Source organism: Lineus longissimus, chromosome 4, assembly GCF_910592395.1.
Source record: "Lineus longissimus chromosome 4, tnLinLong1.2, whole genome shotgun sequence".
Classification (NCBI taxonomy): Eukaryota; Metazoa; Nemertea; class Pilidiophora; order Heteronemertea; family Lineidae; genus Lineus; species Lineus longissimus.
This window is the reverse complement of record NC_088311.1, coordinates 8718398-8737474: the sequence shown is the minus strand read 5'-3', so window position 1 is coordinate 8737474 and position 19077 is coordinate 8718398. Positions and strand designations below refer to the sequence as shown.

The 19077-nt window shown below is 37.9% G+C and overlaps 1 protein-coding gene across 1 annotated transcript; it reads right to left on the bottom strand.

Moving 5' to 3' along the window:
- Nucleotides 1–1041: 1041 nt before the first annotated feature.
- Nucleotides 1042–18993, bottom strand: LOC135487221 (balbiani ring protein 3-like). The gene is made up of 39 exons (XM_064770717.1): nucleotides 18891–18993; nucleotides 18505–18633; nucleotides 18111–18239; nucleotides 17573–17701; nucleotides 17027–17155; nucleotides 16631–16759; nucleotides 16237–16365; nucleotides 15699–15827; nucleotides 15303–15431; nucleotides 14910–15038; nucleotides 14369–14497; nucleotides 13834–13962; nucleotides 13384–13413; nucleotides 12440–12664; nucleotides 12252–12269; nucleotides 11659–11673; nucleotides 11033–11083; nucleotides 10511–10558; nucleotides 10071–10124; nucleotides 9772–9825; nucleotides 9220–9270; nucleotides 8895–8945; nucleotides 8285–8329; nucleotides 7632–7685; nucleotides 7383–7436; nucleotides 7121–7171; nucleotides 6878–6928; nucleotides 6617–6664; nucleotides 6010–6063; nucleotides 5606–5659; nucleotides 5204–5254; nucleotides 4843–4896; nucleotides 3971–4015; nucleotides 3792–3845; nucleotides 3272–3442; nucleotides 2966–3076; nucleotides 2299–2445; nucleotides 1525–1626; nucleotides 1042–1270 (listed from the first exon to the last, which is right to left on the bottom strand). Exons 14-39 carry the CDS (start codon nucleotides 12606–12608, stop codon nucleotides 1131–1133), a joined length of 1797 nt encoding a protein of 598 aa, XP_064626787.1. The 5' UTR covers nucleotides 12609–12664; nucleotides 13384–13413; nucleotides 13834–13962; nucleotides 14369–14497; nucleotides 14910–15038; nucleotides 15303–15431; nucleotides 15699–15827; nucleotides 16237–16365; nucleotides 16631–16759; nucleotides 17027–17155; nucleotides 17573–17701; nucleotides 18111–18239; nucleotides 18505–18633; nucleotides 18891–18993; the 3' UTR covers nucleotides 1042–1130.
- Nucleotides 18994–19077: the final 84 nt, after the last annotated feature.

Below are 19077 nucleotides of genomic sequence, written 5' to 3'. Positions count from 1 at the left end.
GTGTTTGAATTGAGTCAACGTTTGTAATCATTGACAAATAGTTGTCAGTTTATTCAGCATCTGGTTGTGTCAATTATCTCCGTTCTGGTCATTATCAAATAGTCTAAACAGTCCTATGAGAATTCTGCGCACCGGGAATCTATCGAGCGTCAATTTCCGGCGACTATGGACATCCGCTGTCCATCTACCAGTGCAGAGGAAAAACAATATAAACCTTCCAAGATTCGATTTCAATTATAATCATAGTACATGTATATTTGATAAAGGGGGTCAGCCCAGTACCTGAATTCACCGGGCATGCAGGGGTCTCGGTGGCTTATTGATTTCAGGTAAATCATTTTGCAAATACATTGAGGAAACATGGTGCACAGTCGAGCGTAATTATTTGGACACAACCATTTGAGAACATCCACACGACATGTGCCTTCCGATATTGCAGAACCCGCACTGTAACGGAAGCATCATGTACATACATGTACTTATGTACAAACTCAAGAACGTATGCAAACTGGTGGTAGTTGGTAAAACCTGGACTCAGATTTTGGACTCTGGACGCTGGACGCTGGGTTTTACATCATTGGATTGCACTGCCTGCATTTCATCAACCTCACCTCCAGATCAAGATGAATAGTTTATATGGTTTGGTAACCGTGACTAAAGATACAACCAAAGTTTATTGCGTTGACCTCAAGTATGTATATGATGCTTCCATTACAGTGCGGGTTCTGTAATATCGCAAGGCACAGGTCGCACTCGTTTCGTCAGCACCCTGCAAACAAATGATTTTCATCGCAACGGTTTGCAATTATGGCTGCGATTAACGATATAATAACCACTCGTCTGGGGGTAAAACCGGTAATTGCTGTGTAACTTGATCAAGTCGAATTTGAGAAACATTTCTAATACACGTGCACATCATTGATCATACTCAATCAACTTTCTCATCGACAACTAGCGCAAGATTTCCTTCACTTTCAACATCGAATAGATACCATCTATCATGAATAAATGATGAGAATGAATAAAAATTCAAAGAAAACATTTCATGAGAATGTCTTTTATTAGAGCTAGACATGACAGAAGTTTCACAAATGTCTACATAGATTCAGTGGTATTTGGCGAAGCACAGTCTAGCAATATCCAAACGCAGTCTGAGCCTCGTCGATGTAACACCACGGTTTACCGGGAGAGTCAGCCTCAATACACGTCTCGTACTTGGTGTCCGCGTAAGTGAACGGGAAGAGACAGTTTCCAGTGTGTGACTTTACGTCTGAAAAGAGACAGCCATGGCAAGTTGAATATACTTGTTTTAATGATAGTTAAATAGCAGACTATATCGCGACTTCTTGGGGACCACACGAGATGACTTCTAATGATGGCGTCTTGAATTCCCAATTTCGAACTTACACATGGTCAAACTTGCTTTAAGCTATGAATATGCCATGCAATGTACGCTCTCGTGCACTACATTGGCCCCTAAATATATCAGTATTATCTTCAGGAGTCCATCTGGTTATATCTTACTTTTCCTAGCCTTTTTATCCAATCCACAACAATATTCAATTCCTTCATTGAACCATGTTGCGCCTGCATTCACTTGCTTATGATCTTGTGTCTCACATGTAGCTGAAATAGAAATGTTGAAACCTTTTGCTATAAATCAGAAATCAAATTTGGTGAGAACAGTTAAGGGCATTGGCAGTGTTAAGGATTGCTTGAAAACTCATGTGTTCAGAAGAAACTTTTGAGAGTAGGTGATAGATAAGATTATAGATAATCTGTGCATTGTATTTTTTTGTTCATTTTGTAGAAACGAAGTGTTCACTGAGAATGCAGGCTAACAAAGATGTATGAAAGACTGACGACACATTGCAACGCATACCAAATGGCATCCTGTATCCCATATTTACTCGCAAAATCCACAGGACCCTGGTTCCGATAACACTGGGGGGAGACAGAGAAGTGAAAAGTGAGAAGTGAGAAGAATCCAAAAGGACGATCGATGGGATGAGTAGAATGGAGAAGTACACAACAGTAAATATTGTCATTAATGTCAAGTGGAATGAGGGGACGGTGATATAACTTTCAACATAAGCCAATAAAGTATTCGCTCCTGGTATAATCTATACGGTTCTACCTTCGGAACTAACAGTAGAATAAAAATGGAAATGCCGGACAAACCACCAGTACCAAGTATGGATAGTTGCCATTATACACATCTATTTTAATTAAATGTATACTATATGAAGTGTCGAAGAAACGATGACAGTAAGTCGTATTGGACAGGTGACAACTTACGTAGACAACGTCCCCAGTCATTACTACTAGTTGCATCCAAAACTGCCACGGTCGCGCACCATGGGTTGCTGCCTGTACATTCGCCATAGTACTTGCCCTCGTACTTGAAGGGAAACACGCATTTCTTACCACTTTTCGTGGTTTGCTCTGAAGAATACGAACATTTGAATGAATATAATATACATAACACAGTGACACGGTTATGATGGTTGCATGTATCTTAGCAACTTCGTGCAACTGATGCATTTACGAATAGAACGAGTGGCAATAAATCATCAAGTTAGTACTCCCAAAGTTCGCATGTGCAGTGCAGTATATGTGCACTCGTTGGGTTACACAGAAAAATTAATGTCGCAGTAATAGGCTGGAGATGAAAAAACGCTTTGAGACTGTTGTAAATTACGCATAGTCCACTACACGAATTTAACCCAAGACCCACCCAAGCATGTCGGATGATTCTCAACTGTACTCCTATAACACAAAGGACCGACAAGGAAAAGCTTGATGATTACTCTTTTACAAAATGTACCCGAGTCGAGCTGATTTCATTTACACGGCGAGAAGAACACATATCGACCTACATTTCAGTAACGGTTTTATTTGAGGCTGTGTATTGTGATCTATAAATCTGGCAATCTGCATGGTTCAAAGAAACAATGATACCTACCTGATGGGATCTTGCCAAGTTCTCCATCAGTCTTACAGAAGAGCTTTTCAGTGCCCTCTGTCCAAGCTTCACCAGGATTCTTGTTCAGACCTGCCTTCGTTCGACATGTAACTGGAATTTAGTGACAGTGTTATTTTAATCAAAGTTCCTAAATAAAAAGTAAGTTGGAGTTAAATGTGAAAAATCGAAGGTTAAATATCTTCCATCAAAAGCACCAGAACTGCACATGTAGATCAACGTTTAATGTTGGCCTCACAACAATTGTCTTTTTCATTTTAGAGAATTGTTGGATAATAAAAAAATTACCTGCACAATAACCCCACTTTAGCCCTTCCTCCGCAGTGTAAGTCTCTTTAGTACCACACCATTTCTTCGCGTCTCCCTGGACGCAGTCCTCCTGCCAGTATCCACCATACAAGAATGGTATGGCACAACGAGCTCCTTCAGCATTTCCTCCCGTCGTCTTTGGATAGGGGCCTGAAGCAAATAAAAGGGTTGTGTAAATGTAAATTCAAGCAGGCCTTACCGAAATTTAATGCTGCATACTCACGGCTTTCATACGTGTAAGCTTATATGGATTACTCTCCAAAAAAACCTCTGCGTTGAAACAAAAATATACGCCTTCAAAATATTTTTTCTATCTTTTCATGCCTGGTGTGTGAAAGTGATGCGTGAGTTACTTCTAATGAATTCTAATACAAAAATAATTGTTTTACTATAATTTCAATGTGAAATATGCACAACTGTTTATTTGGCTTGTGGTCAATAACAACATCTACGCGGTTTTAAATGTATATACATGTATAGATATTTCGGTAGGTATTACCTTTTCGGTAACATTTCTTTGATGGTTCATGCCATTTTTCGTTCGTTCCACATCCTGTAAGGACAAAATAAATACAATACATTGATTACAACCTGAAAAGTTCTCGAATACAAAACCTGATTTTTAAGATATACAGAAAGTCTCTCCGAATTATAATGAACTTTATGATGGAAACTTACGGTCAACGCACGTATCTGTTTTCCACTCCTGGCTGGCTGGACATCCTAAAGCGGGAAACAATGCATTAGGAATTATGGTGCACTTATTATTCTCACAATCAAAATATGTCTGCTTAATCTACAGCGCCTTCAGAAGTAACCACTCGGCAATTTTGTAAAGAGAACGGTGTGACACCGAACTATCATGTGAAGTAAACCCAAGAAGAGCTTCGATTTTGAAAAAGCATTTGCGACGATATTGTTTCAGTGCAGGCTCGGATATGTCGCACGCAACCTCACGTTTTTCTCGTGGCCAGGTTCATGTACTACAATGCTCGAATGTTGGCATTTTATTACAAAACCGCAAATTTGAGGTGGTCTAGCCACAGTTCTGCTGCAGTTTTATAGATTGCTTATCCTTTTCTTCCCATTCAAGGTTGGAAATTTTCATGATACTACCACAGACAAGAGGATTAAATCCACCGATACCAAAATATTTTATGTAAAAACGTACAGGGAATAATTATCTGTTGGGCAGGGAGTCCAATTTGTTTTTACCACAACGAAAACTGGCGTGACGTTGCCAGCCCACACCACCTGGTTGCAGGGAGTCCAATTGGTTTTTACAGCAACGGAAACTGGCGTGACGTTGCCGCCCCACACCACCTGGTTGCAGGGAGTCCAATTGGTTTTTACAGCAACGAAAACTGGCGTGATGTTGCCGCCCCACACCACCTGGTTGCAGTGGTAACATTCTTCACATCGGTCACTTAATCAATGAAACAAGTAAATGAACGGTGATTGCACATTTCATAAAATGTAATAATAGAAACACAATTTCTTGCTGAAATAATGCGTAAGAATGTTATGAATACATAAGTACATGTACTTACTTGGTACACATTGTTTTGTTGCTTCATCCCACTTATCTGCTGCACTATCACAACCTGTTATAACATTGAATGCAAAAATGTAAAATGTTTATAATTTGGTAATGCAAAGTGAAAATAAGATTTTCTTCTAGGAAATGTGTGAATAGAATGCAAAATTCAAATGATTGGAGAGTCCCAAGGTGTGACTATTTCACAGTCTTGTAAATCCAAAGTGATGAAGTATATCACAATACTACAGATTCAGGAATTGTCGAACAGCATTGTACGCTATGTGCCTCGGCAAGCTAAGGCCACTGTTTGACATAAACGCTAACAAATTCCATAATTTTGTTCACTGTGTAACTCTAGGACTGTTACTTACGGCTAACGCAATGCTTTGTTTCGTCGTCCCATCGTTCAGCACTTCCACAACCTGAGGAGAACAAAAATGACTACGTGTGTCCGTGATTGAAAGCAGCGATTCCAGCTCCAATTGAAGACTTGTAGGCAAAAGACACAGAAGACTCACAACTTGCTTACTAAATTTACTTGTTTACTTGTTTTAAAAAATATTGCTAATCAAGAAATTTACAACATTTTTGTTGACATCACTTCTTACTTCGAATAATGAAGCCACTCATTTGTAGCCTACGCAATTTTTTAGATTTTTTGCCAGTTACAATGCAGCTATTTTTCGTGACCTATGTGACTACTGTTCTTATATGAATCTGACATTTTCTGTGGATACAAATTTTATTTATGATGGAAGTGTAGAGCAACTTACGGTCCACGCATTTGGTTTGTTTTTGGTCCCACGTCGTCTTGGCATCAGTACAACCTAAAAAGCAAACTCGGCATCAATCATAGGAAGCAATCTTGAAAAACTAATGTTACTGTCACTTGGTCATCACTCCGTGGCATGATGTAACTTTGGTCAAGATCCTAAACAAAAACATCCAGAGCCAGTTAATTAGCATGTGCGAGCCTCTATTGGTATACATAATGACATCATGAAATTGTAAAACTGCGGCTCGCTCGTAAAAGCACAACTTCGTCAAACTTCAGACCATCGAGTCCCAACCTGAACTAACATACTTCATGCATAACTGGCCGAGGTAAATCTACGCCTGATACTGCACGCAAATAACTCCACAGGGGAAGCCAAGTTAGGTTGTTGGTTGGACTTACGTGGAACGCATTCCTTCTTCTCACTGGACCATTTTGTTGCTTGGTCAGTGCAACCTAGAATATGCAAATGTACAGCTAAATGTATTGTGTTTGTTATAATGTAGATAGTTCCACCTGAATACTAACCAGCATCATGATCAGGGGCTTCCTATGCCATTGGGTTATCGTGACTAGTTTTCATGAATTATCTTGGAGTATAACCAGCCAGGCAAAACACGTCAATCTTATAGACAGGGAATCGCTGACGCAGCACTATGACTTATCCCAGCAGTTTTTCTCTCACTGCTTATCTAAATAGCTTTCTAGCGATAGCACCATCAGAGTCTTTCAAATAAATTTATTTGAATAACTCTGGTACTATAAAGCATTGGATGATGCATTATGAGAAATTCTTCCGGCGGTGCTCCAGAGAACTCGGGGGGGGGGGGGGGTCAGTGTGCAGTCACCTTAAAGTCTTAAGGTCGCCACTATAAATCGGTATGACATGACCTCTGGGGATGATGAACCATTCCGGTATTTCAAAGTTTAGTGTGTTGATAACTACATGAATGATACAGTATTGATTATCTAATTTATAGTATAAATTATACTTGATGATGATACTCACGGTCGACACACTTATTCCCCTTCCATTCTTTATCAGCTGCTGGACACCCTGAAGATAAGTTATTCGCGTTACGCCATTAAGTACGCCATTATATACAACTAGTTGTGAAAGTTCATCTTAAATAAAACAATTTGCCTCCTTATTTTGAGAAGAATGCACAATCTGCTGGTTGTATCCCTTACGTGAATCTGGAAGTCTAGTTAGGATGTCATCTTAATCCGAACCGAAACAAATGTACTGGTATATATTAGTCTTACTTACTTGCTGCACACTTTTTCGTTGCGTCATTCCATTTGTCAGAATCAGCACAACCTGGAGAGAAGGGAGGCGGTGATTGAAATTATGATGAACAATAATCAAATGAATAAATAAGAAATTAAAAAGTGAAATTTGTTTTTTTATGGAATTACTAATAATGAGCCAAAGCCATAATTAATACAATTGCATTGCATTGCATTACATTGTATAAAAACAGCAATAAAAATCACTGTCAATATAACTTACGGTCTGTACATTTCTTTGCCTCGTTATCCCACTCCCGGTGTTTTTCACAACCTGAAAATGTATCAAATAAGTCCAACAAGTGTCAAAGGATAGATATCCATTGACGGCACTGTTTACTAAAATAACACCATCAAAATATCCAAGTGGAATGATTTTCCACGACCCTATAAAAGTAGTAACATTGATGACCTAAGCAAAGAAGTATCAGCAATAAAACGTACGTTGATATGTAGTACAAATGGGATAGAGAACTTCTACTTACGATCGATGCATTTGCCCTGTGTTTTGTCCCACTTTGTGTTGACATCAGGGCATCCTGTAAAAGAGAGTATGATATCACACTTGAAAATTCTCCATTTTAATACCAAGGTGGTGTATTGAGTAAACAATTATAATGCATTTACCACTTACATGTGTACATCGTATGCAACGACCCATACACATTGATGCGACGTGATTCTTTCTTATCAAACAGTATTCTATTATCTATCTATAAGAATGCTAGACTTACGTGTAACACATTTCGTCTCGACTACAGACCACTGCTTGGCTGCGTCTGTGCATCCTGGTATGTAAAATAAAACGAATGTTTCGGATATGACTACGACTTTATGTACCATAGGCCAACACTATCATTTCATTTTTGAAAAGAAATTGTTAGAACTTTAACCATTACGTTGGTGATGGCTGCCAGGGTAGTACACCGATTATTTTTTCCTTTGGATAAACTTATTATAAAGGAAATATTAACGAGGTTAGCTGATGGAAGGAAATTCGAATGAGTAAGAGGTATGGAGTAAAAACTCCTTAAAGTAACAGATCATAGTACATGATTAGTTTTGATATGGCCACTTATGCAATTAATTGACTGGATTCCAACGTGACTTGTAATGTTCCAGATGCCAGCAAACATTATGCCTTATTCGGCCAAAGGAACTTGATTTTTCAAAACTCAAAACTTCTTTTTTAGAAGAGTATCTTGATTGAACATAATTAAAGTAGAGAAGTGAAAGGGCTGGGTGTGTTCATTAATGGATCTTCAGAGAAATTTACGCGGCTGCATGCACAGACTACTGAGACCATCTTAAAAATGAATCCTTCCAAACAAGAATAAGATATTTTCAAAAGCTTGTAATGTCGATGTCGTAAAAAAAGATTACTTACGGTCAACACACTTGTTCGTCTCCCATTTCTTCTCAGCTGGACATCCTGGGGGTCAGAAAAACATTCGAGAATAAGTGTAATCATGTCGTGAGATAAAATTGAGAGAGAATTTGTATAAAAACGCATGGACAGCATTCCACGAAGCGTAGCTGCGTGATTATCATAAGAGTAAGCATATTTTGTTGCAAATTGTCTTTTTGAGTCTGCCTTTCGTTTCAACTAGATATGAAAGAAAAAAGTAAAAAAAAACAAAAACCCTTTGCTATTCTTCTGCACATGATTAGAAACTCTAAATTGTATCAACTCATTTAAATACATCTAATACAAGTCGTCTTTTTTTCTAAGATTTAAGATTTAAGAGTTGTTTCTGGTGCTTTACAACAACGTTTCCCCAAGTGCTCCCTTCGCATTATCAAGTTATCAAGTTATCAAGCTGGAATGCATGGTAAGAGCCAAGGGATTTCAGCTTGATAAAGCGAAGGGAGCACTTCGGGAAACATTCCTATAAAAATATAGAAAATGTCACATACTTATACTAGTTAAGAAAAGATCTCCTACATCTATCTGCAGAATTGTTTTATTCAAACATTTAACCAAGTCGTATACCTACTTGCAACGCATTCCTTCTTGGCATCGACCCATTGGTTTTCAGCAGAACAACCTAAAATTAAAGTAACACGAACTTTGAAAAATCATGAAAGAGGACCGAATACTGGTCGCATGCTTTGTTTTCTTGGGCAGACGTCTTGCTCTTTGGCTAGCAGATTCGGTTGATATATAATTACTTCCGCCTTTCAATATCTAATAGAGCAAATAAAAAAGTTTATTGTCTGGGCAAAACTATAAATTAACGTGGATACACTAAGGTGGTGTTTCTGTATGATATTTCAGTTTATTGTTATAAACAAGGGAGAAGTTAAATTAATCTAACTTACGATCTTTACACTTCTTGGACGACACAATCCATTGCTTGTGACTAGCACAACCTATAAATACAAAGAAATAGACAATGCGATGTGATATGATTATACAGAAATGGGACCACCACTGACTGGATCATCCTCGGTCGTCATCACTTTTTTATGGAGTAAAAATGATCTCAGGATACATCACTGTGGCCTATGATACACTTGTTGTATTACTCGAAGGATGATCCAAGTGCACACACCAATAGGGCGGAGATAAACAAAAACCTAATTGTCGAAGACATTTTCCGGGCCGAGTGGAATTGACCACCCTGAAAGACAAAGAAAATAGCCAATGGACTCGCTCTTCCTTGTAGTAGCTAAGTGCACCATTGCTCACAGTGGTCATGTATGCATGTACGGCGATATGACAGATATTGGTGCCCATTTAAAGTTCGACTGATTGTGCAGACACTCCATATTTTCCATGGCATATTATTCGAAGATACCTCATTAAAAAAAAGATTATTGAGTTCGATTACCTTTTCTACAGTGTATGTTAGATGGAAAATAGATACATACGGTCAACACATGTCTTCTTCTCTTGGTTCCACTTGGTCTTTTCTTCTGGGCAACCTGCAAATGGTAAGCGTGATGGTGAAAATTATTATTGCATTTCTGTCCAACTGTGAAAGATAGGTTAATATATTCTTTAAATGTGTTTTACTTAGCAAAGCGCACTGGTTATGTCAAACAACTCGACCTATATATTCCGTTGTGTGTATGTACAAATCGTTTTCATTTCACTCCGTCGTTTGCAACCATAGAAATAGAACAATAACAAAGACAGATTTGATTCATTTGTCCCAGACGATACTTACGGAGAATGCATTCTGCTTTGGTCGTGGACCATTGTGTGTCTGGATTAACACATCCTAAAAGGCAAACATTTGATATATAACAACCATGCTCTGTGGAATGAACTCGGCTGTATTATATACGAAATGGAGATAAAATGCAAAGAAAACGATTTCCTACAAATTAAATACTTTATTTCTGATAAACAGAAGAAACTCTGTCCGATTTCAAACTGCACTCTAACGCACGTGAGCAACTCTATTGGAAATAAAGCGCTATGAAATACTAATCTATGATTAACGGTTAATGAACTGGGTGTCAATTTCTGGCAACTACAGATGAAAAGCATTAGTAACACAACTCAGGAGTTCCGTACACTTAAAGGTATAAGCTAAAGTGAGTCTTCAGACAATATTGACAATCATGTATGGGTCAAGGCACTGGCAGTTAATAATCAACTTACGAGGTTCACATATCGTGCCGCTCCATTTGGTCTGAACATCGGGACATCCTGGAAATTATAGGGACAACTTTCAGGGTTAACAACGAAGTAAGATTATAGGATAGGAATATTGTTCCATCTGATGATAATGATTAAAAACAACAACTGGAACAAAGAAAAAAACACACGAACAGCTCGAATTTAGGCCTTCTTCTCCACAAACACAACAAATATGAGCTTGGAGGAACTCATAATAGTTACGAGATGACATTTCAAGAAGTTTGCAAGTCGAACAGGTGTCAGGTCATGCCAATCATAGCGGAGCTATTGCAATTACTGAGTTGAGCAGACAGGACTAACACCTACACACACAAGATTGCTGGAATATGAATACATTTCTTCTATCATACTTTCGAGGACCACATCATTTGACGATAAAACAATGACCTGGTGTAGGTTGGGTAACATCGAAAGAACTTTGATACAAGACACTGAAACTCCTTCTGACTAACTATATCAGAGCAAAATAGGGCGAGCACTTACTTGGAATGCATGTCTGACTGTTTGGTTCCAACTTGGTGTCAGAGGCACAACCTGAAATACGACGACATTGTTTAATATCGTATCAACACATTCGAAATTCGGAGAAAGCATAAACATAAAAAGAGCTTAATGTCTTTTTGTGTGGTCTTATGATTTCTTTTTTTTGTAACTTTGCCTCAACGTTTCTCGAAGTTTTTCTTTCGCTTTTTTCTAACTTGAATGAAAATAGGAGGGAAAATCTTGAGGAACGCTGCAATAAAGTTGTCATAAAAAAAGATGTCATCAAACCATACAGAATGACAAATTAAATACTTCCGAATGCCATTTAGATATTTGAAAAAATAACTGCAAATTTTCAATGAATGGCCTCCTACATTTATACGGGAATGAGAAATAATGGTTTGAGAGAATCAGTTTGTACAATACACGTAATTGAAATCATCTGAAATCATCTGAAAGTTTCTAAAGTGACGTTTGTCATCTGTCACGTGAATGTAAATCTAGTTCGAAGAGGATTTGATTTTGAACCAAAGTTCTTAGTTGCAAACCTCTTCTTATCAAACTGCACAACCACAGTTCGGGCCATAATATATATTTCCATTGAAGGTTAACGAACATATACTTACTAATAACATCATTCTCTGTTGATTAAAAAATGAAATGTGGAATAAAATCATTATTTTGGTAAAATACGAGAATCGGATCCTGGCTTGCTACAACAAGGAAGACCCGGGATGTTATAAATCTTAATAAAGTATATCCAGTACATCAACTGATAAATTATCCTAATTTTATCAGCATATCTCTTTTCCTATATCACTCAACTTCTTCAATCGAATTATTATTGTCATAATATATAAAACGCTGTTCCTGAAATCTATTTTCACAAGTATTTTGGCCTTTCGAAGTACACCAACCTTGAATTTGTGACAACTATTAAGCCACAGCACCGGTATTTAATGTACAGGAAATGTGTAAATGAGGTGAACAATTGCGTCAAAGAATGATGATTTGACGTAACTTACTAGATACCTTTTAAAAATCAGAATGAGATAATGAAAAATGGAGAAATGCATTTAAAACTAGTAGAAACTAAAAGAAAGAGAGTGGTTAGCATGTTAAGTAAAGGAATATTAGTAGTCACTAAGAACGTATTTCATGAAGACGGACGACATGTGACAAACAGCAAATAATATGTAAGACAACTTCATAAACTTACCAACGTCGCACGATTTCTCTGGAAAAAAATAAGGAATATTTAGCATATGTTTTAGCAACCAAAGAAAGGGTACATTATTCCGGTTACATTTGTCACTAAACCCTCAATCAGTTTCAGGAATGACCTTGTCACACGTACTCATTGTGACTGAAGAAAATATCGGTATTTTAAAAGAGATCAGTACTTACTTGTGTACTGAGCAAATCCATTTTTCTTTTTATGTGTAAGTTGAGTCGGAGTACAAACATGGTTTTTCAACCAGCAAGTATCTACGTTATTAACTTTGCGATGCTGGACTGACTTGCAGTCGGACCTTTTGGTACAGGCGTCTAGGCACTGATCCATGTTCCGCTCCATCCCCGGTTTTATATTGTGTCCTTCACAATCTGCATTCTCATAGGTATAAGTGCATGCTGAAATATATAGGTCAATATTGCGCTTTTTAGTTATATACTTCGTTTCGAAGACAAGGTAAGTGTCAACAAGCGCTCTTAAAATTTAATCGTAAAAAACAACTAATCTGGTATTTTCCATTGCACCAACTGTGAAATCAGTTTAAAAGGTAGTGAAACTAACCATTAATTAGTTGTTCTAGCTAAAAAAAGGTAACAATATGTGACTCGCTCTACCAAAACTAGGCGCTTGTCGCATCTGAACTTGACAGGTTGATACGGACTTGTTGTTCATTTCCCTATTGTTGACCTTTTGTGAAATATATTACAAACTGATTTGGTCACATTCAACAAAAGGTCTACAATAGGGAAATGCAATAGCAAAAAATTAGTGCTGCAGTAAAAATACTTTCTTACGGGACTGCATTATCATTTTATATAACTTGCCTCATCAGTGCATTTAACATATACTAGTTCATACATATTACGTACATGTAGTCGCAATCACTGCTTGACCACACGACTATAGATGTATGATAATCATAAAGTGGCTCTATCTATTTCATAGTAAGAAATTAGCCCACCTGCGCTATAAAAAGGTCGAAGATAACAGGTCACCTTAAGTTTATACTTATGGCTGAGCAGCAAGTGAGAGGTTTTCATAGCACATATGTCATGCACTGTGGTACATACTCGGCATAAGAACCAACTTAAACACGGTCTTAAAAAAGCTTCCTTACCTTGAGGTGGTTTTGGTGTTGTCTTTGGTGCTGTGGATGAAAACACGACCATCAGCAGCAATTTCAGTGATTGAAAGAATGGCAGAAACACCTCGCAATGACGCTGTGCTTTCTTTTCCGTTACTCAGTGGTGACAATAAATCTAGTTGTCAAATTGTTGATTTATTGTGTCATTGCCTCAAATTAGTTATACCAATTCTCAATCATACCAATCAATAGTTTGAAAGAAAAGAAATTCACATTTATCAAGTGAGATGGAGAAGGTGATCATCAGCTCGAAATAGTCACTGTGTGCTCAAAGTTCTTGATCTTCCCGTATCCAGTGAAGCCAGATTTTCAGCTCCAGGTAAAAAACAACGGTATACTAACAAATTTATTTATGTGACACCCACCCACCCATCCTTTCCTTTTCAACCAACCGCTTCACACACGTTCCCCATTATAACTTACCTGTGCATGTTCTCCCGTTTCCAGTGAAACCACTTTTACAAGAACATGTGAATGATCCTGCCGGTGTATTGGTACATTTGCCGTTCGTCCTGTCGCAGTTGTGTGTATTCGCAGTGCATTCGTTGACATCTGATAAAAGAGAATGATATACTTCAGATATACTTCCACTGAACAACTTTCTCACTGTAAATTGTGCAGATTCTACGAGTTCAGTCGCAGTTGTGGTATTCGAAGTGCGTTAGAAGTAAAGACCATTAACAGTAATATATTGTTTTGGTTTTCAACCTAGGGGTTCATTATGTAAAGCAAAAATATCGATATGTCTTTTTCACAATTACATTGGGTCGGAAGGTCATCAACTTTTCGAAAAACGATCATCGTTCTCAGTTCAGTTGTAAACCTCTTCTTATCTTATTGAAGACAAACACCACGAAATGCAAAAAAAGCATTAACACCTTATAAATGCTCATGTATCCCCTAATAACATTAGTTGACTTCAGAAACTTCTGACCTGGGAGACAGTAGGCCTACCTACCAGTGCATGTTCTCCCATTTCCAGTGAAACCACTTTTACAAGAACATGTGAATGATCCTTCCGGTGTATTGGTGCATATGCCGTTCGTCCTGTCGCAGTTGTGTGTATTCGCAGTGCATTCGTTGATATCTGATAAACAAGAATGATATATTTAAGATATACTTCCGCTGAACAACCTTCTCACTGTAAATTGTGAAGATTCTACCAGTTCAGTCGCAGTTGTGGTATTCGAGGTGCGTTAAAAGTAAAGACCATTAACGGTAATATATTCTTTTATGTATGCAACCTGGGGGTTCATTATGTAAAGCGAAAATATCGATGTGTCTTGTTCACAATTACAAATGATTGGGTCGAAAGGTCATCAACTTTTCAAAAGACGTTCATTGTTCTGTGTTAAATTGTAAACCTCTTCTTATCTTATTGAAGACAAACACCACGAAATGCAAGAAAAGCATTAATACCTTATAAATGCTCATGTATACCCTAATACCATTAGCAGACTTCAGAAACTTCTGACCTAGGAGACAGTAGGCCTACCTACCAGTGCATGTTCTCCCGTTTCCAGTGAAACCACTTTTACAAGAACATGTGAATGATCCTGCCGGTGTATTGGTGCATATGCCGTTCGTCCTGTCGCAGTTGTGTGTATTCAGAGTGCATTCGTTGATATCTGATAAACAAGAATGATATACTTCAGATATACTTCCAGGTGTTTTTGTTCTTCTTACAAATTATATCGATTGGGTCGGAAGGTCATCAACTTTTCGACAAACGATCATTGTTCTGTGTTCAATTGGAAACCTCTTCTTATCTTATTGAAGACAAAGAGCACGTAATGCAAAAAAGCATTAATACCTATAAATGCTCATGTATACCCTAATAAAATTAGTTGACTTCAAAAACTTCTGGCCTAGGAGAGAGTAGGCCTACCTACCAGTGCATGTTCTCCCGTTTCCAGTGAAACCACTTTTACAAGAACATGTGAATGATCCTGCCGGTGTATTGGTGCATATGCCGTTCGTCTTGTCGCAGTTGTGTGTATTCAGAGCGCATTCGTTGATATCTGATATTAACAAGAATGATATACTTCAGATATACTTCCAGGTGTTTTTGTTCATATTATAAATAATATCGATTGGGTCGGAAGGTCATCAACTTTTCGACAAACGATCATTGTTCTGTGTTCAATTGGAAACCTCTTCTTATCTTATTGAAAACAAACAGCACGTAATGCAAAAAAGCATTAATACCTTATAAATGCTCATGTATACCCTAATAACATTAGTTGACTTCAGAAACTTCTGACCTAGGAGACAGTAGGCCTACCTACCAGTGCATGTTCTTCCGTTTCCAGTGAAACCACTTTTACAAGAACATGTGAATGATCCTGCCGGTGTATTGGTGCATATGCCGTTCGTCTTGTCGCAGTTGTGTGTATTCGCAGTGCATTCGTTGATATCTGATAAACAAGAATGATATATATTTAAGATATACTTCCGCTGAACAACCTTCTCACTGTAAATTGTGAAGATTCTACGAGTTCAGTCGCAGTTGTGGTATTCGAGGTGCGTTAAAAGTAAGACCATTAACGGTAATATATTCTTTCTTGTATGCAACCTGGGGGTTCATTATGTAAAGCGAAAATATCAATGTGTCTTGTTCACAATTACAAATGATTGGGTCGAAAGGTCATCAACTTTTCAAAAGACGTTCATTGTTCTGTGTTAAATTGTAAACCTCTTCTTATCTTATTGAAGACAAACACCACGAAATGCAAGAAAAGCAGTAATACCTTATAAATGCTCATACCCTAATACCATTAGTAGACTTCAGAAACTTCTGACCTAGGAGACAGTAGGCCTACCTACCAGTGCATGTTCTCCCATTTCCAGTGAAACCACTTTTACAAGAACATGTGAATGATCCTGCCGGTGTATTGGTGCATATGCCGTTCGTCCTGTCGCAGTTGTGTGTATTCAGAGTGCATTCGTTGATATCTGATAAACAAGAATGATATACTTCAGATATACTTCCAGGTGTTTTTGTTCATCTTACAAATTATATCGATTGGGTCGGAAGGTCATCAACTTTTCGACAAACGATCATTGTTCAGTGTTCAATTAGAAACCTCTTCTTATCTTATTGAAGACAAAGAGCACGTAATGCAAAAAAGCACTAATACCTTATAAATGCTCATGTAAACCCTAATAAAATAAGTTGACTTCAGAAACTTCTGGCCTAGGAGACAGTAGGCCTACCTACCAGTGCATGTTCTCCCGTTTCCAGTGAAACCACTTTTACAAGAACATGTGAATGATCCTGCCGGTGTATTGGTGCATATGCCGTTCGTCTTGTCGCAGTTGTGTGTATTCAGAGCGCATTCGTTGATATCTGATATTAACAAGAATGATATACTTCAGATATACTTCCAGGTGTTTTTGTTCATATTATAAATAATATCGATTGGGTCGGAAGGTCATCAACTTTTCGACAAACGATCATTGTTCTGTGTTCAATTGGAAACCTCTTCTTATCTTATTGAAGACAAACAGCACGTAATGCAAAAAAGCATTAAAGCCTTATAAATGCTCATGTATCCCCTAGTTACATTAGTAGACTTCAGAAACTTCTGGCCTAGGAGACAGTAGGCCTACCTACCAGTGCATGTTCTCCCATTTCCAGTGAAACCACTTTTACAAGAACATGTGAATGATCCTGCCGGTGTATTGGTGCATATGCCGTTCGTCTTGTCGCAGTTGTGTGTATTCGCAGTGCATTCGTTGATATCTGATAAACAAGAATGATATATTTAAGATATACTTCCGCTGAACAACCTACTCACTGTAAATTGTGAAGATTCTACGAGTTCAGTCGCAGTTGTGGTATTCGAGGTGCGTTAAAAGTAAGACCATTAACGGTAATATATTCTTTTATGTATGCAACCTGGGGGTTCATTATGTAATTATAAAGCGAAAATATCGATGTGTCTTGTTCACAATTACAAATGATTGGGTCGAAAGGTCATCGACTTTTCAAAAGACGTTCATTGTTCTGTGTTAAATTGTAAACCTCTTCTTATCTTATTGAAGATAAACACCACGAAATGCAAGAAAAGCATTAATACCTTATAAATGCTCATGTATACCCTAATACCATTAGTAGCCTTCAGAAACTTCTGACCTGGGAGACAGTAGGCCTACTTACCAGTACATGTTCTTCCGTTTCCAGTGAAACCACTTTTACAAGAACATGTGAATGATCCTGCCGGTGTATTGGTGCATATGCCGTTCGTCCTGTCGCAGTTGTGTGTATCCTTAGTGCATTCGTTGATATCTAACAAAAAGAGAATGATATATTTAAGATATACTTCCGCTGAACAACCTTCTCACTGTAAATTGTGAAGATTCTACGAGTTCAGTCGCAGTTGTGGTATTCGAAGTGCGTTAAAAGTAAAGACCATTAACGGTAATTCTTTTATGTATGCAACCTGGGGGTTCATTATGTAAAGCGAAAATATCGATGTGTCTTATCACAATTACAAATGATTGGGTCGGAAGGTCATCAACTTTTCAAAAGACGTTCATTGTTCTCTGTTAAATTGTAAACCCCTTTCTTATCTTATTGAAGACAAACACCACGAAATACAAGAAAAGCAGCAATACCTTATAAATGCTCATGTATACCCTAATACCATTAGCAGACTTCAGAAACTTCTGACTTAGGAGACAGTAGGCCTACCTACCAGTGCATGTTCTCCCGTTTCCAGTGAAACCACTTTTACAAGAACATGTGAATGATCCTGCCGGTGTATTGGTGCATATGCCGTTCGTCCTGTCGCAGTTGTGTGTATTCAGAGTGCATTCGTTGATATCTGATAAACAAGAATGATATACTTCAGATATACTTCCAGGTGTTTTTGTTCATCTTACAAATTATATCGATTGGGTCGGAAGGTCATCAACTTTTCGACAAACGATCATTGTTCTGTGTTCAATTAGAAACCTCTTCTTATCTTATTGAAGACAAAGAGCACGTAATGCAAAAAAGCATTAATACCTTTTAAATGCTCATGTAAACCCTAATAACATTAGTTGACTTCAGAAACTTCTGACCTAGGAGACAGTAGGCCTACCTACCAGTGCATGTTCTCCCGTTTCCAGTGAAACCACTTTTACAAGAACATGTGAATGATCCTGCCGGTGTATTGGTACATATGCCGTTCGTCCTGTCGCAGTTGTGTGTATTCGCAGTGCACTCGTTGATATCTGATAAACAAGAATGATATATACTTCCATGTGTCTTGTTCACAATTACAAATAATATCGATTGGGTCGGAAGGTCATCAACTTTTCGAAAAACGTTCATTGTTCTGTGTTCAATTGTAAACCTCTTCTTATCTTATTGAAGACAAACACCACGAAATACAAGAAAAACATTAATAACTTATAAATGCTCATGTCTACCCTAACACCATTAGTCGACTTCAGAAATTTCTGGCCTGGGAGACAGTAGGCCTACCTACCAGAGCATGTTCTCCCGTTTCCAGTGAACCCACTTTTACAAGAACATGTGAATGATCCTGCCGGTGTATTGGTGCATTTGCCGTTCGTCCTGTCGCAGTTGTGTGTATTCAGAGTGCATTCGTTGATATCTGATAAACAAGAATGATATACTTCAGATATACTTCCAGGTGTTTTTGTTCATCTTAC